This window comes from Taeniopygia guttata, chromosome 2, assembly GCF_048771995.1.
Source record: "Taeniopygia guttata chromosome 2, bTaeGut7.mat, whole genome shotgun sequence".
In the NCBI taxonomy this organism is placed as follows: Eukaryota; Metazoa; Chordata; class Aves; order Passeriformes; family Estrildidae; genus Taeniopygia; species Taeniopygia guttata.
Window position 1 is genome coordinate 24659138 of NC_133026.1, and position 17140 is coordinate 24676277.

Consider the following 17140-nt stretch of genomic DNA (forward strand, 5'->3'; position numbering starts at 1 on the left):
TTTTCAAAGAGTTTTTTCAACAGCAGTTGAACCATGAGTACCCAGAAAATCAAACCCCTGGTCATACAAGCTCTGTACAGGAGCAGGGCAGTACCTGCTGTGAGCCTGCACTCCAGCAGCAGGAGCTGCCAGCGTAGCCCACGCACCACAGGAAGGCATGGCAGAGATTGCCATGTCCTGAATATTCATTCAAACACAAACTGTCTTTGCACAGCTTTCAAAGGAGCTGGAGCTCAAGAATGTTACCTGCTCTACTGCAGTGCTGTGCATAATGCTGGGCTCTCCTAATCATAAGGCCTCCTCCAGTTCAGTGAGCTCCCCATGACATCCCCTCAGGAATTATAACATGATGGAAGTTATATTCAGGCCAGGAATATGCAATCACTTCTCTCAGAGGGCACTAGGAACAGGATCAGATGCCATCTGCCCTCCTAACACACCACAAAATTAATTCAAAAGCCACATCTAAGACTGGAACTGCAAGGAATTAATTTGTATGCTAGGCAAGATTTACTTCAAATATGGCTTGGGGTCATGCTTAGAATGGAGGTCTTGATATAGATCCTAGAATCTAAAAGCACATGCCTTTTAAAAACTGGCAATTTCAAATAATGTTTTCCTCTAAATAAAACTAAGCAAAGCCTGCAAGAACTTCTGCACATGATCAATTCTCATATGGTATTAGTCCTGCTGAAATCAAAACAGAATCATGAGCACAAAATTAAATATGGGGTGAAACGACTTGCAGTGTAACTTAACATTCAGAGCTATCATTCTTGAGGAAGAAAAAGTACATCAAAAGCAATTTAAGAAAAAAAAATACTCATCAAGGGTTTAAGAAAAATATACTGCTGAAGCAGCAAAATGGCTGGAACAAGTTAACATGCAGATTTCTTAACATTGAACCACACTCTGCCTGAATCAGCCTGCTGTCTATGAAATACACAGTAGAAAATATTGTCCCTTTTCCCTTTTGAATTGCTGCTCAATGAATAATTAGTGCTTTAAACTATTTGAATAGCTAACTCTCAAAAATACAGTTTTGTCATTGTTACACTCATATGAATTAGATTCATAAAAGTGCTAAGTATAATAAAACTTATCAATAAACATGAATACTGAACAAGGGGATATTTGATGAAAAATAATTTTAAAAAACCCTAAACCAATCAAACCAAAAACCCCAACCAACCAAACAAAAACAAACAAGTAAAAACACCCCACAACTGCTTATTGACTGAACACTTCCATCTAGTGGGGAAAAGTCTGACCCATATTTAGTTTGAATGTTACAGTTATTCTCCAAGTACAGTTGCTTATAAAGTTTTTTTTTGCTCTGTATTTTGAATAAAACTTTAATATGAAATAGTAATTAACTATTCAAAACAACGGGGAACTTGTTGACAGTTCTGAACCTTACACTCTAAACCAAAATACATATTTTTGAACTTTTGAAAGGAAATACCTCAATGATGGTTGGCTTGCCCACATTTTCTACAGTCGGTGAGCCATACAGCACTCCATCACTGTATGGTGTCCTTTGTATATAGCGTAGCCATCCAGGTCTGTCAGGGTAACCCATTAAATTGGTATTAAACGTTATAGGATCATTACTTATTTCACCTAGATGAGAGAAATTATATTAGAATATGTACAAGAAAATGTTAAATGCTTTGATTTTAATTTTTAATTCCCCCTCCCAACTTACTTTTATTGATGGATTCAGGTAATCAATGTACTGTAAAGAGTGGCTCCATAATCAATAATGCCCGAAAGCTTCTGTTAGCATTAGGATACACATACAGGTCTTTGGCACCAACAGCCTGGCAATCATTTTAATTTAGAGAACAATTTAATTCAAGAAAGGATCAGACATTCCTGTGAACTGGAGCCACTGATGGCTACTAAATACAGTGGTCCAACTGTAAAAGCCCCTCAAGTCAAACCAGTACCTTTGTTCTTGTGGTTCTTACTGATACTCATAAATGTCTGGATTTTACTTCAGTTTATTTTAGTTTTTGTAAATGAAATCAGCCCTGAACTCTACCAAATCCTCATCACCAAGGCAGTGTCCAGGTGAGGCACAGAACTCAAGCCAAATCCATTCTGGGTCTACACAGACACCTCTGCCCTGCACTCCAACTTGGCTTTGAGTGGGCGACTGCATTATAGGACAAGCGATGAGAGAAGGCAAGAGCCAGGCTGGCCCAGAAAGTAGAACCAAGCCCAGTGAAGAATGAACAGCTCTCATCTCCTCCAGAGAGGGACAAAGAGACTGAGATATGCTGCCCAAGGTAACTAGTCTTCAGGTACACGTTTCCACATCTGGTTGAGTACAATGAACCAGACCAAACCAGTACTTAGGTGTAACACAACTTCCCTCACAATTCTCTCAGGACATGCCAGTAATCTAGTCTATTGCAGTCAGAATCACAGAATTCAGAATTACAGAATATTCTGAGCTGGAAGAGATCCACAAGGATCATGGAGTCCAATTCTTAAGAGAGTGGCATGAACGGAGCTTGAACCCTGGCAATTACTAGCATCCTGCTCTAAACAAATTCCCAACATGGGAATGATTTGAGGAAAATTCTTAAAGCCACGGGTGACACATTCTGGTTTGCCCTTCCTTCAGCAAGGTAGGCTATGGTAATGATCCAGCTCAGCAGACAAAAATAAGAGTACCATGATAACACCTGACCTCATAGGTGTGAATTTCTGACATAATCACAATTGTCTGTGGGAACAGCAATTTCAAAGGATCTGAAACCAGATTCCTATTGCCTTGGAATCACATGAATGCCAAGAGGCTGCAGCTGTAAGACAATCCATCATTAGTAAAATTTCCAAGCTCCTTCCACCTATGTGCCAAAACTGAGAGAAAACTGGAACACAGGCACACTTTACTCTGCTAGTCACCACAGCAAAAATGAAGACTCAGGTATCCGTGTCAGGAAAAACACTCGTTTTACAAAGAGATTAAATTTTTAAAACATTTGGGTTTACTCATGTTTACTCAAAACTTAACCAATGCTAACAGAAGCTTATTTTTTCTTTAAATTGAGTCTTAGTAATAGCACTCTCAAATAAATTCAAAAGTTTATTAATGAAACAGCCTTTGATAATGTGTGCACTGTTCATAGGTTTTTCCTATTTTCCTATCATAGGATAATAGTCATATTTATATAAGCTGGATACATTTATTCCTTTTCACTGTTGAAAAGCATGTGTGGCTGTTCCTTTTCACTGTTGATAAGCTGTGTCTCTCTCTTCCCACCCCTACCAGATTGCTTACACATATTCTAACCTGTGATGACCAGTCTTTTAGCTTTAGTATACAGCAAAACCATGCTTAGGAAATCACAGCTCCTTCTCTAAAACTGATCTGTTTGCTAATATTAAACTGTTCTTAAATATAGGAAGAAGGCTGAAGCCAAAGGACTATTTTTAAAAACTAAAGAAAACTGTATTATGAAGTCTCATATTTGATTTAATCTTCTATTTTGTCTTGTATTTACTGTATGCTTTCACATTGCTCCTTCATATAGCCTGATACATGCTATGTCTCAAACAGTGACCAGATAGATAGCATTTTTAACAATTAATAAATTTCCACAGTTTCATATTTAATGCAAAAGTGAAGAAACACTTCTTAATATCAGATATATATAATGGGTTACTACACCTTCCTAAATTAAGTACATTTTTTCATAGTACATAGTTATATGCATTTTTTCACAAACAACCACAAACTAGAATATTTTAGAAGTGTAGGACTACACATTTTATTTCATTTGAAGATATTTTAAAAGAAACTAAAACCTGTCTTGTTTATCTTATATGTTGAAACACTAAGTATGCTAAATAGACTTCAAATTTTTATAACAATACTTTATCTGTATCTGCATATAATATGGAAGATCTTAGCATCTCATACCAGGTTTTGGGTAAGGAGGAAATTCCCCCTTAAAGTACTCTCTCTCCAAAACATGAACAAAGAGAACTCCAGCAGAAGGATATACATTCCGATCAGAGTGCACCTTAGACAGAATTGTGTACACTGAAAAGTAGAAGGAGAGATAAGAGACAGAAAAAAGGCAAAAATGAGACATGCTCTAGGTAACTTCATGCATTTCAACAGCAATGCGGGCATCTGGGAGGAGGAAAGCAACAAATATTAGGCACCTGTTAATAAGATTTTTAAAAGGTTACGTAGATTTAAGAACAGAACATAGAGCAAACCCTCTCTTTGCCCAACAGAATCCTTTCCAAGACTGCAATAAACAAAACTGCCTATGTCAAGATTTCAAAAGTTGTATAAGCTCTTTATTTTTATAGCAATTTTAAAAAATGAGGAAGGCTGTTGTAATTTTATAGTTGGTTTATTTTTAATATTACATTAATAAAAGTACATTAAATTAATTACACAGTCATATTTTCCTGATATTTTACATATAGAAAGCAACAGAGGAATACAGAGGAACCTTACAAATTTACAGCTGTCATTCCCTACTGAACGGAAATGGCAGATTTTTCAATTCTTGTGCAGAAAAGGACATAGCAAGAGTGAAATACTCAAACTTTGCTTAGAGAGCTCTTTACTGGAGATGTTGAGCTTGTATTGAAGGATAAAACAAAAGGACAAGAGTATTTATAGCCAGTCAGGTGAAACTGATTCCAAACAAAAAAAGTGAAGCCACGTTTTAAAGTACGGAGAATCAAAAAACGTAAAAAAAATTCAGAGCAATCAGCATATGTAAAAGCAATAGGGTGGGTTTTATTTAGTACAAAATTCACTGACGAGGGCATAGCTTTTTTTAGGTATAACACTTTTGATGTAGAGCTATATACATATTTTAATGAATTAGAAGAATGAAGAAATCATTACAATAAATGAGATGGATAAGAAGCCACTTAATCAGCAAATTTCAAAATATAAGTATAAATAGAAAATACTGGTTTAGTAGGTGTTTCTCAAGGTGTCTTAATAAAATTGATTGTAGCTTGCATTACTGATTTTATTACTACTGAATTTTAATTTAATGCCCTAAAAGTTTTGATCATTACTAATAGATTTTGTCAGTGAGATGAAGATTACAAAAGTAGTAGATAAAGATGGTAAGCCACAGACAACCACATAGAGCTACCAGCCTTGCTTGCCAAACTGGAAGAAACTTCATGAGGAATCACATCTCCAAAAGTAAATTATAGGCCGTACAGCACAGAGGTGCTGCCATGGGGAAGACAGATTCCAAAAGACACTTCAGAGACATAAACTTGTAGGAATAAACTTGCAGGTCCCAGAGGTGTTAATTTCAACGTTGGATCAATAAGGAGGACACATTTGAAATGTGGATAAAGCTCATGTAATTCTTCAATGCTGGTGTAATTTTTTAATCCTGGTATAATTTCTCCAGCCTTATAATTATACCAACTTTCTTACTTGAGATCTGCTTAAAAAGGCACCATTAATTAGGCATTAATCACAAGCATTCCAGCCCTCGCACCACGTACTCTGAGTGGAATCTCTCTCACCTAATTTTAGATGCCTACAGAAACAACATCCACCACTAAGTTAGTCAGGCTCCTTTTATAGTCAGTGAAGAAGAAACAGATGCTTCTAGGGGTTGATTTATTTCATTTCTCCTGTAAAGTGAGACGAATCATGTCCTAGATTCCAGGCTACACTGACTAGATCTCCATGGACTGCAGAGACATCTGAGAGGAGATGTAAACATCTGTAATGTAGACCTCCACATTTAGTTACATACTCCCCACTCTTCAAGCTTAATGTTACAGAACGTATAACTCTGGATATACTACTGATCACATTCCACAGCATTTGCTTTTTTGAAAACCACTTTTAACACAATACTGAACAGAGCACCTTTCTAATAATTTTATCTTAGTGACAAAATTAAAATTATCCTGAAATTTGAATTGTTACAATTCTGTATGGTTAATAAAACAGTTACTGTAATTTTCATTCTGTAGACTTACATACAGTAACATCGCTGATTTACTTACTTAAAATCAGTAAATTATTACCCAAAAAACCTCTGCACTCAATTCTATGAATGAGTCGTAAACAGTACAAGGAAGTTCACTAACTTCCTTTAAAATGTTTTCAAGAATAGCTGAAAAAGTAACATTAATAGAACAGAAGAGCTGACAAAAATATGGTGGCTGGCTGAAAGTGCATCAAATACCTAGAAAAGTTCATTTTTCCACTTCTGATGCTTTTCCTCTACAATGAAAATCCATTTCAAACAGGAAGAAAAAGAATGAAAAAGAGTGAAAAAGAAATGTGCATTTTTTTCTCAGTAAGCAATTCTTTCGGGAAGAAACACACATAATAGAATCAGCAGTTACTGAAAAAAAAACATATAAGACTTATTTTGTCTGCTATAGGAAACCTATTACCACCACTAAATGCCTGCCCATTCCTAGCAATGAGACATTCCCTGCTGCTGAAATAAGTATACCAGTAAGGATTTGATGCAGATATAAAACTGACCTTGGCAGAAGTCTAGAAACATCTCTCAGAAGGAAAAATCCCAGAAACCTGTTTTATCTTGTAATGACAAACACATCATAATGACACAAGTATGGTAAGTAAAAACTCAGAAGTTCTTGCCCTCCTTGTTATAGATGCCCTCCTTGTTTTCCTGCCAAGAAGTTTCTTCAAAACCAGAAGGAAAATGACGAGTCTCCAGTCTGCTATAGCTATCCCTAGCTTTCAATAATTAAACAAGTGAAATGCTACTTTCTTCACAAGCTTTTAAAACCCTTCATTATTTTCATGAGACTGAGACGAGATGAATGTGTAATCATCATCTTGGGTGATCTAGGGATGAAACTGAATATACTTAACAAATAGATACTAATCTAATAGAGCAGACTGCCAGCTGTGATTTGTCTGGGCAAATTCCCTGTGGTAGATAAAAGTCTCAGGGACTGTGAAAAGCTTCTGTAATATTAATCATGGGAAATTAAAAATCTTCATTACTTAGGATCACATCAGATCCCTGCTAGAATCAGCTACATTGACAGCACTGCTTTCCTCTTTCTTGTTTCCAGATCGCTTGGAGGACTTTCTGTAGATTCCAAGATCTCCTTATAGGTCTTGAACACAGGCACAGCCAGGAATTCAGACAGGATTTTATCAGCCTGCATCCCAGAGCCTGTTACCAGAATCAGAAAATCGCCATCTCCAGAAATTTCAGAAGTTTCACCATGCTGGTTGAAGCCTGTGTGTTGATGATCCTCAGGAAAGAATTCACCTGGAAATGTTTTGGGTTTTTTTTCCTAGAAATTTCAATTAGTTCTCCCCCCACTGATATTTAGCAGATGAAGAACAATCCCAGAAATAACTTGATCTGGAGGTCAATGCAGATTACCTGCCTAGATAAGCAATAAGTGCAAAGCTTCTTTTCAGCCAGTGTGCACTAGCTAGAGTATTTGATGTGTACCTGCATAAATGACAGTAAAATAGTCTTTTTACATTCATGTGTGAGAAGGCTTTTTAAAATTGTTACAGAGAAGTTATTGTATTAAGCAAACTGCAGAAGTATCTTCAAGCAACCAGCCATGATAAGAAAATGTGCAGTATTAGGTATAAACACAGCCATTATTTCAAGCAAAGCTACAGGAACAGGAAAAGTCAGGGACGACCAACAAAGTCAGGGACGACTAACAAAAACACACAGGTCTGTGAACATTTGAAGACAGAAGAAATGTAAAGTTTTTCAAATTACTTACCTTAAAATAGCACCCTACTCCTAAAACAAGGACACGACTGGAAAAGCAAGAGTAATATTAAAAGCAGGTTTGCTTGAACCAACAGGGTATTTAAATTTACAACCTAAACTCACCATTCTTCTGAACAGCCTTTATTCTGCTGATAACATAACTGTGGGCTCGCTTAGTCGTCCAGTTAACAGTTCCATTATTGCCATCAGCAGAGCTTAGCAAAATAGCTTTTCACAATAAAACAAATGCAAAAAAAAATTAGTCATATCAACAGACTGCCACAAACAATCTGATCAGATGGGATCACCTCCTGATCAGATCACACTTCCTACACCATGTTTTGGTTTTAGTCAAAATTTAGGAACCACAGGTCAAAAAACAGAGGTGTTTGGTTTGAATATATAAATATATAATAATCTTTCTGACAATCATCTTCTTGACACCCATTTTTCCAAATAAGCTAAGTTTACACTAAATACTTAAACCTCTGTAGACACTTCCGCTGACATAATTGTACTGATAACAAAGATGAAGAAGAGCATTCTCTAATAAATATGTTTGCACTGACAAAACCTCACATACAGGCAAAAATATATAAAGTAGCTTTCACTGGAGTGGTATATTTTGGTCAAAGTAGGAACATTAAGTAAGCAAGCTTTGCTTTTATAATGATGATTATATAAAGACAAATGGGGCTGACTGCCTTGCAGGCATAACCAATAATCAATTTTGAAAAAAGACCCCATTAAAAATGGCTGCCTACATCCCACACAATGAGAACACAACCTGAAATCAGCTGCATACGTGCAGCTGAAGGTGGAAGTGAGGAGTAAATGATTACTGGAGACAGAAAGCAACTGTGGAGCTGACAGAAAGACTCCATCTCACCAGCAGCAGAGGTGCCTGAGAAAGCTCCCTCCTCACTTCCCACTCTTTGTTCCTGTTCTTCTGTGATGAATAATAGGTATATAGCAGCTGTACAATTACGTGCCAGCTGAAAGTGCAGAGGGAAGGAACTGCAGTCAGATGCTAGAAAAGGGAAAGTGGCCATAATGAGTAGGTATTTTTATTTTGAAATTGTTTGGGAGTGAGAACTCATGTCAAACCCTGGATCAAAGATATTTTTGGACTAGCATCTTAATATCCTTGTAAAAACAGCAATATCAGAAACATCAAGGAACAGTACTTGTGTACAGATACACCAGTTTGCAGGAAGAAATTAACACTTACTGGAAAACATGCACAGTACGTGGAAGAAACCTAAACATCTGTGGAAAGTTCTGACCTGTTACACCAAGCATCTATTAAATTAGTGATAAGACATTCTTCAAACAGAATTCAGGAGGCCAAACAGATCTGGCTTAAGCAGTAATAAAGGTACACTACACTCAATCTACACATGTAGGACAGATATCTATTATTGATAATTTACACAAAAGATCTAAAACTGAATTGAAGATGAAGTGTAATTAAAATTGCATTTTAATGCACCTTTAATATTATTATTTATTAAATTTAATAATGTCATAAATGCAATAACTAACATACCAACATAATAACATTTCTAACAACTTTTTCCCTGCTGAACTGATCTGCACATATTGCAAGTCTTAATATAACAACATTCTAGGGACTATGAAATTTAGTACTGCATAAGACTTTGTGTAAATATTAGTAATTCTTGAAAACCTCAAGAAATTCCTAAAAAGATCAAATAAAGTTGTTCCATTATTCCAACAGGATGAGCTGGGCAATCAGAGGCTTGTCAGCTACAAACCAGCACCAGTACCAGACAAAACAATTAATACAAGATTAGATAACTGAATTATTAAATGAAGGAAAGTATTAGAGTTATCACAATTCTTGTTAAAATTATTATACTTATCACAGTCCTTATTTAATCCTTATTAAGTATTTAATGCATCTTTTTAGACACTTCTGGTGAGCCCACAAGTTTTTCCTAATAAAGACAGCAATAATGACATTACCCTTAGCTATACATCTTGTCACTTAACACTTCAATTGAAAAAGTAGATACTAAATCATTTTAGCATATTTAAATGCAATATTTAAAAAATTTCTAAAAAATAAAGACAAGTTCCACAATGTGTTTTTCACTATAAATGATCAGTGTCTTTCATTTGGGTTCCAAGTTGTGCTAGGTTTGACTGTGTGGATTGAAGAAGTTACCTGCCTACCTCCCCATGCTATGCTGCATTTCACAGGGCAACAGGAAAAGAACCAGTATACCTGTTTTCAGTTCTAGAATTTATAGTGTGATGCTTTCATATATATCACCGTTGATTTGATTTAAAATGACAAATGTGAAAAATCAAAAGAATAGGGCTGCTAAAAAGTTAATTTGTTGTATGAGCTTTCTAGTGGGTCTCACAAAGTTTTTGGCACTAGCCTTATGTAACTGCGGAGGAGAGAAGAGAGGCAAGAGAGAGATGGAGATGGGGAGGGAGACAAAGAATGACTATTAGGTATCAAATATACTGATAGAATTTGCAGGTAAAAACAAAGGCTAGGAGACTGACAAATAATAGAGCTGACAGAACAGTCTGCATTGTCTGGTAGAAAGGTGATCAGTGACGTGCTCTTCAATAGAATAAAATGTAACTGCTCAGCAGGAACAAACACATACTGTGAGCACACAATTCAGGGATGCTCAGCTTGGGTAACAACCTAGAGATGTAAGTCAGGTTGCACAGAGCTTTCATCAGAACACTGGATAGAACAGCTGGCATGTAAACAGCAACATCAAGGAGGAACAGGCAGACTTTATTTTTGTACTTGACACAGATAGGATCACTGTTCAAATGTTCTGTCTGGCAGAGCCTTCAAGAAGCAACTGACAACACGAGGAAGGCTCTGGGAAGATATGAATATGATTAAAAGATGACAAAAGAGACCTTATACTACAGAATGCAGGGATTCAAACTATGCATTTTATCAAAGAGACAGTTTAGAATTAATTTAATCAGCCTTGTACTCACAATGAAAAGAATGTTAATAGTGTCAGGTTCTTCAGTGTGTTACACATGTTGCCACAGTTGCTGGAGAAGCCACCACTGCCTTCAACAGCAAGAGCAATTCATAGCTCTGTGCCTGGGACTTGAACACACCCTGGTGAAGCATATCACAGTTTTTTCTTCTTTAGGCAATTATGTTTTCTTTAAATTATTTTTTAATTATAATTGTGTTGGTTATAAATAAAAATCACATTTATATTAATTTATGCTCTTTTTTCCCTTTTTAAAGTATATTTGCATAATATTTAGCCACTAAATATTTAACAGAATGGATACCCACAACGATTTCTGACAATGTAACAATCAGAAAAGGACACAAGTATCATGGACCAATTTCACTTTCCCCATTCCTTTACTGCACTCTGATCCCCAAACAGTATCCTGCACCTCTACCTATCCTTTTATTCCTTCTTTGAAGTAGGATCTCAAGCCCATCTCTCCTACTATTAATGCAGCACGCAGCTCCAGCTATCAAATCCAGCCACTTCCCCTTTCTCCTACACCTCCACCTTCCCCTGGGACCCAACATAAACAGATGCTTGTTACTTTGATGCCACAGACCAGGGCCTCGGGCCATGCTTACACCGCCCCTTACTCTCTTAGGGCACAACCCTGCTGCAAAAAGCTAGCCTTGCACTCCTGTACTGCATATGCCATCTGGCCCAGTCCTCCTTCCTCTGAATTCTGAGCTGGAAGTGCAGATCCATACACAGCACATTTTTCTGAAGGACTGCTGAGATCCACACAGCAAAACAGTTAGAAACTGCCACCATAAGTTGAAGTGAAACATCTGTGAAGAAAGAAACACATGCAAGGTGCTTGGCCCACAGCTGAAATCAGAGCTCGTAGCCAGGCAGTTACTGAGGATCCGCTGGTGGTCACATCAACTGGTCCCAGCTAGTCACATCATCCATAAAAGGAGGCAGAAGTTGCAGTGCTCAGCTACTCTCCCTCCTCTTCCAACTTCCATGCACTGCCCTCTTGCCTACTAGGTAGTATATGGCAGAAATTTACTATTAATTAGAAGGGATTCTCTCAGTCGAAATTCACATTGAGACTGGATATTTTCTAACCTTCTTCAATACCAGCTACTATGTAAGAAACAGGAATTAATTTGTGTTAGTTCTCCATTGAAGATTGCTCAGGTCCCTCTACATTCCATTTATTCAAACTGTGTAAAAGTCCAAATCAATCCCAGAAATGTTTGTCGTCTCTATTCTTATTCATCTTTGTTCAGTAGACAATGGTTTTCCATCTGTTCCTGTGTTACCCACTGGTTACTGTAACACCAGAACATTTCTCCTAAATCATTCAAGGAAAGTAACTGAATAAAACATTTGTCAGTCTCACTGTTAAACTTCAGCATTTGCATCCATGGGAATGTTACAAATTAACTACTGGGAGAACAAAACCCCCATGATTCATTAACAGCAGCATTTACCCACCACCACCATTCCCCCTCTACTGCAGGCCTGACAAGAGAACCAAATTAGGTTAGTATTTCCACAAAGGTGAGGAAAACATTGTCAGTTCCTGTGGTTCCAGCCCGAGCGTAACCAAGGGGTTTGGCCAGGCCACCCTGGTGGCCTGCTATTCCAGGATGTCTCCTACATTTCTATCCTGTTATGATACAAACTATCAGGGTATCCCAGCAAATGCATTCCAGATTTCTGAGGTGGCAATTGTTCTGAAAGACTAAGGGAGTCAGAAAAGCCATTGATTTCAATACACTAAGATTTGTTTGCTCAGTAGGTTATTCTTTCTAACTTCTCATTTTCATGGCTTGGACTGTCACTAAAATAACCTACATTTAAAAGGCATTCTGTCCGTTTGTGTTGCAATTGTAACAACATTTAGACACAGATTCAAATTCCTATGGGAGTAATCAAAACTAACAACTCCCTTCTTTCATCTGCCGAGGAAGACACTCTACACTCAGTGACTGCTGTAAATTTATCACTTTCTATTCAGGAAGAATCCAAAAGCTCTCCAGATACTGAAAAAAAACCCAGATACTCTTGTCTAGGTTTTAAATATTTTTTTCTTTTATTGGAAATAATCTTTCTTCTAAAGAAAGAGTTTTACTTCAGTGACTGCAATTCCTGAAGTACTTTAATGAACTTCCAACCAAATTTAAAAACATTAAGGAGAAAAAATAAGCCTATCTATGCACTGAACAGTTACATCTTGTGCCATATAGCTGACTTCTTATTGTCTGGCTTTAGGACCTCTAAAATGTCTCCATGTACTGCCTATAAATAATGTGTTTCTGTAATGAAAAGCATATTAATGGAATGGCTACTTTTCCCTCCTGTAATTACTTATTCAAGTAAGTACCTATTGACAGTAGATTGTACATATTGACCTGGCTCAGATTACTAGTACAGGCAGCATCTTCATAGGCAGGCAGACATCCAGAGGCCGGCTGGAAGGAAACCTGCTTCTCTGCCCTTATGCTTGCACCCACATCAGGAAAAAGGGCAGGTGTGCTGTGGTGTTAGTTTGAAAACACCAGACCATCTGTGAAATGTTCTGCCTCCTTGCACAGGGTGCAGCTTAGCAGAGGAGTGTTGCCAACAGCACTTCTGCTGTCAACAGCAGGACAAGTGCAGGGATCTGGTTCAGCCTCCCAGATCCCTCCCCAGCCAGTGATTTCACAGCTGTTTTAAACAGGCACGTCTGCAGCCCTGCTCAAAGGGGGCATTCCCAGCACATTCTTCATCACCTAGCACACACCAGTGGATCCCATACCAGTCCTGGGCAGTACATACACTTCATTGAACTATTTTTATGGATCAACTAGTTTTGAGCCAGGTGACCCAATCCACAGTATCACTGTACGAGTTATTTGTCACCAGGGAAAGCAGCAAATAATCCCTAGCTGTGCAAGGGCTGGAGAATGCTTTCTGGCAGCAGTGCAGCCTCATGACAAATTAATGTGACCACATAACCACAGCTTGCAAAGTGAGAACTAATAAGCTTCTTCCTCATTTTGATCCCTTTATAGGGAAAGGAGAATACAGCTCCATTGCTCTACAACTCCCTATTCCTAGGATGAAACAGGGGTTCCAGGGACAACATGGGCACTGACAACTAATTCTAAGTTTAGAAATACAGGGCAAAACCACTGGCCACAGTCACACAAAGTTTTGATAATCGCTCTGTCTGCAGATACACAATATGGGGGCAACTCATTGCTCTGCTAAACTAATATGACAGACAGCTCTACTAGTGTAATTTAGCAAACTTCTAGGAAGTCTGGTACTATAAAGCTAGAGCCAAAGAATATCTAACTAGCTTCTAGCAAAAAATGCTTAATCCTATATATCACTTCTCACAACGAAGTCCCATGTTTTCCTAGCAGTGGAGCATCATCAGCTTGCATTTGGGAGTCAATACCTTCAATATGAGTATTCTACCAGACCCCTAGGAGCAACTGAAACCACTCTTACAACCTTTAAATTCTTAATTCTCGTGAAATTCCTGGAGGACAGGGAGAAGTGAGAGGCAGACAACCCTTCTGACTTGTGACAGCAGTTATCCTCCACTAGAAAGCCTTTTTTCATATGTTTTTAAGAAATGCAAAAAGCATAAGTCAACTTTCTTCTGTAGATGCAGTGCTACAACACAAATGGAATAAAACTAATCCAAATTAGTTGAGGAGAACTAAAAGAAATCTATTTAGAAGTCCTGTGCTACTTCTCACATGCCATTTTGTCTGTCAGATGTCTCTTGCCTTGTTAAGTAATGTTGCAGTACTGTAGAGTTTACCTAAGATAAGGATTCAAAACAATGGATTTTCATGCTGGGCAATGCATCTCTGAGCCAGCAGACAAGTCTGGAACTTCTTTACTTAGGAAGAATGGAGGGGAGCTCAGGTGAGCTCCTGGGACAGCTTCATTCAGATCAGGAACATAATACAAATCTCCATCTTGCCAAAAAATAAATTTTATATTGATATTCTTAAAAGAATGTAACTGAATGAAAGTTCATGCCTCCTTTTTTACATCAGTTTCAAACCACATATTTTTCTGTTTTAACTAATGAAATCTCACTGAACCAAACTTAGAAAGGTCTAAGTGGAAAAGTTACCATGAAAAAACTTTAAGACCTCTTCCCTTACCATGTAGCCTGGAAAGGACTTGTGGATTAAGCTCACAACTCAGCTTCTATAAGGTCACTTAGTTGACCTTTCTAAAAACATTATTTCAGTTGATACTGAAAGCTTATTTTCAATTGTCCTAGTTCTTGCTTGGTTGCTATACCACAATCAGTCACGGAGGGGAAGGCGGAAGAGGTAGGAAAAACTCCACATAAGGGAAAAGCAGTGTCTTGCATCTAACAAATGAAGTTTTATCCTCACATTGAACAACTTCGCACTTAAGTTCTTACCACGGCTTTAATATATCCAGTATCTGTAATTCTGCTGCCAATAACCTATGACAAGTATGGTCATAAGTAAAAGTACTAGGAGGGTACCTAGATACTATTCAAGAGGATATAGAGCAGACTGCTTGCAGATAACACACCTCTCAGAACTCAAAATAACCCAAATAGATTTCCTGCTGTTAACTTATTCCTGGTGTAACAAATCTCACAAAGGCAGTCCTGTGGCTGGCCTGCTATTAGGTGCTAGCTGTTTGATGTATTTCACTGTGAAGAACCTTGCAGGTGAAAAACCTGCCTGCTGCACGAAAGCTATTATTTAGCTTTTAGGGATCAGGATCAAGACTTTTTCTGAATTCCTAATTCTAGCTCGGTTGGACTAAGTGGTCAAGATGGGAAATAACGAAGAAAAAGGGCAACAGAAAAGACACCCCCGTACTCACAACAGCCCGTCTCTCGCGTCAGGCACGGGTCGGGGCACCGGAGGAGCGCAGCGGGCCCGGCCCAGTCCCCGGGAGCGGAGCCTCCCGCGCCATCCAGCGGCTCTGAGCCAGGCCCGGTCCCGCTCCGGCCTCACCCGCCGCCCCCGGGCTCCCTCAGCCCGGCCCCCGCGCCCCGCCGGCGGTGCCGCTCCGGCCTCGCCCACCGCCCCCGGCTCCCTCAGCCCGGCCCCGCCGCGCTCGGGCCCGCCGTGCCGGGAGCGGCTGTGGCGGTCCTGGGGCGGGGCCGCCATCCCCGCGCCGCCTGTGGAGCGTCCCCCGGGAGCTGCGGGAGCCGCGGCATGCGGGGATGCTGGGACAGCCCGGCCCCGCACTGGCAGGGGCACGGAGCAGCGGGGATGGGGCGCGCAGCGAGCCGCAGCCGGGGGCCGGTTCCGCCGGGAGGGGACGCCAAGCCCAAGCAGCGGGAGCACCGAGGCGCAGGCCGGCGGGGGCCCGCCGCCGCTCGCCGCGGGGAGACGCGCCGTGACCGACCTGTCAGCAGGAGCGTGGTGAGGGCGCTGTGCGGCCACGGCCCCGCCGCGCAGCACCGCATCGCTCCCCGCTCCTCCGCCTGCTGCTGCCGGCACCACCGCCGCCGCATCCTCTACGCCGCCAAGTACCGCTACTCCTGCCGCCGCCGCCTCGCCCCGCGGCGGCCGCAGCATCCTCCCCTTCCCGCCCCGCTCCTCCCCGCCCCGCCCCGGCGGCCGTCTCCAGGCAGCGCGGCCGGGAAATGCCGGGCATGCCGGGAGCAGCCTGTATCCGCCATGGCGGGGTGGGCACGGGGAGCGGAGCTGCTCGGTGCGGGCTCCGCAGGGAGCGGCTCCGCAGGGACACGGCTCCCCTCAGGGCCAGGGCTGCCCTGCTCCCCCCCGCCCCGCGGTGCAGATGTGGCGGGACGAAGCCGCGGTGCCCCGGGTAGAGGGGCAAGGCGGCGGCTGAGGTGCCCAGCCCAGCCTATCCCATGCCGCTCCGTCCCGTGGAGACCCGGCGGGGGAGGGCGGCATCCCGCATCTCACAGGCTTGCCTGGTGCACACGAGTGTGCTGTGCTCTTGGAAAACATCGTGGCGAAAGCCCTCCCAACAGGAGGTTTTTGAACACCTTACCCTACCATACTATAGGGGGTCCACCAGAGGGTCAAAAAGATGATTACGTGTCTGGAGCATCTCTTATGAGAAGAGACTGCACGAACTGGGCCTCTTCAGTCTGGAGAAGACTGTGAGGGGAATCTCAGCAATGCGTATAAATACCTCAAAGGCGGGTGCCAAGAGGATAGTGCCAGGCTATTTCCAGTGGTGGCCAGCAACAGGATGAGGAGCAATGGCCATAAATTAAAACACAAAAAGTTTTACCTCCGTACAAGGAAGAACTATACACTGAGGGCAACAAAGCACTGGAACAGGTTGCACAGAGAGGTTATGGACTCTGCCTCTCTGGAGACGTTCAGAACCCACCTAGACACATTCCTGTGTGATCTGCTCTAG

The 17140-nt window shown here is 40.6% G+C and overlaps 1 protein-coding gene across 1 annotated transcript in view; it reads right to left on the minus strand.

Moving 5' to 3' along the window:
* The window catches only part of SGCE (sarcoglycan epsilon), a 30043-nt gene extending 13562 nt beyond the window's left edge, over window positions 1–16481 (minus strand). The window contains 5 exon segments of the mRNA XM_030264679.4: window positions 1466–1623; window positions 3938–4060; window positions 7875–7979; window positions 16148–16260; window positions 16262–16481. Of these exon segments, the coding sequence (XP_030120539.4) occupies window positions 1466–1623; window positions 3938–4060; window positions 7875–7979; window positions 16148–16260; window positions 16262–16320 (558 nt within the window). The 5' untranslated portion in view covers window positions 16321–16481.
* Between the last annotated feature and the right edge of the window lie 659 nt (window positions 16482–17140).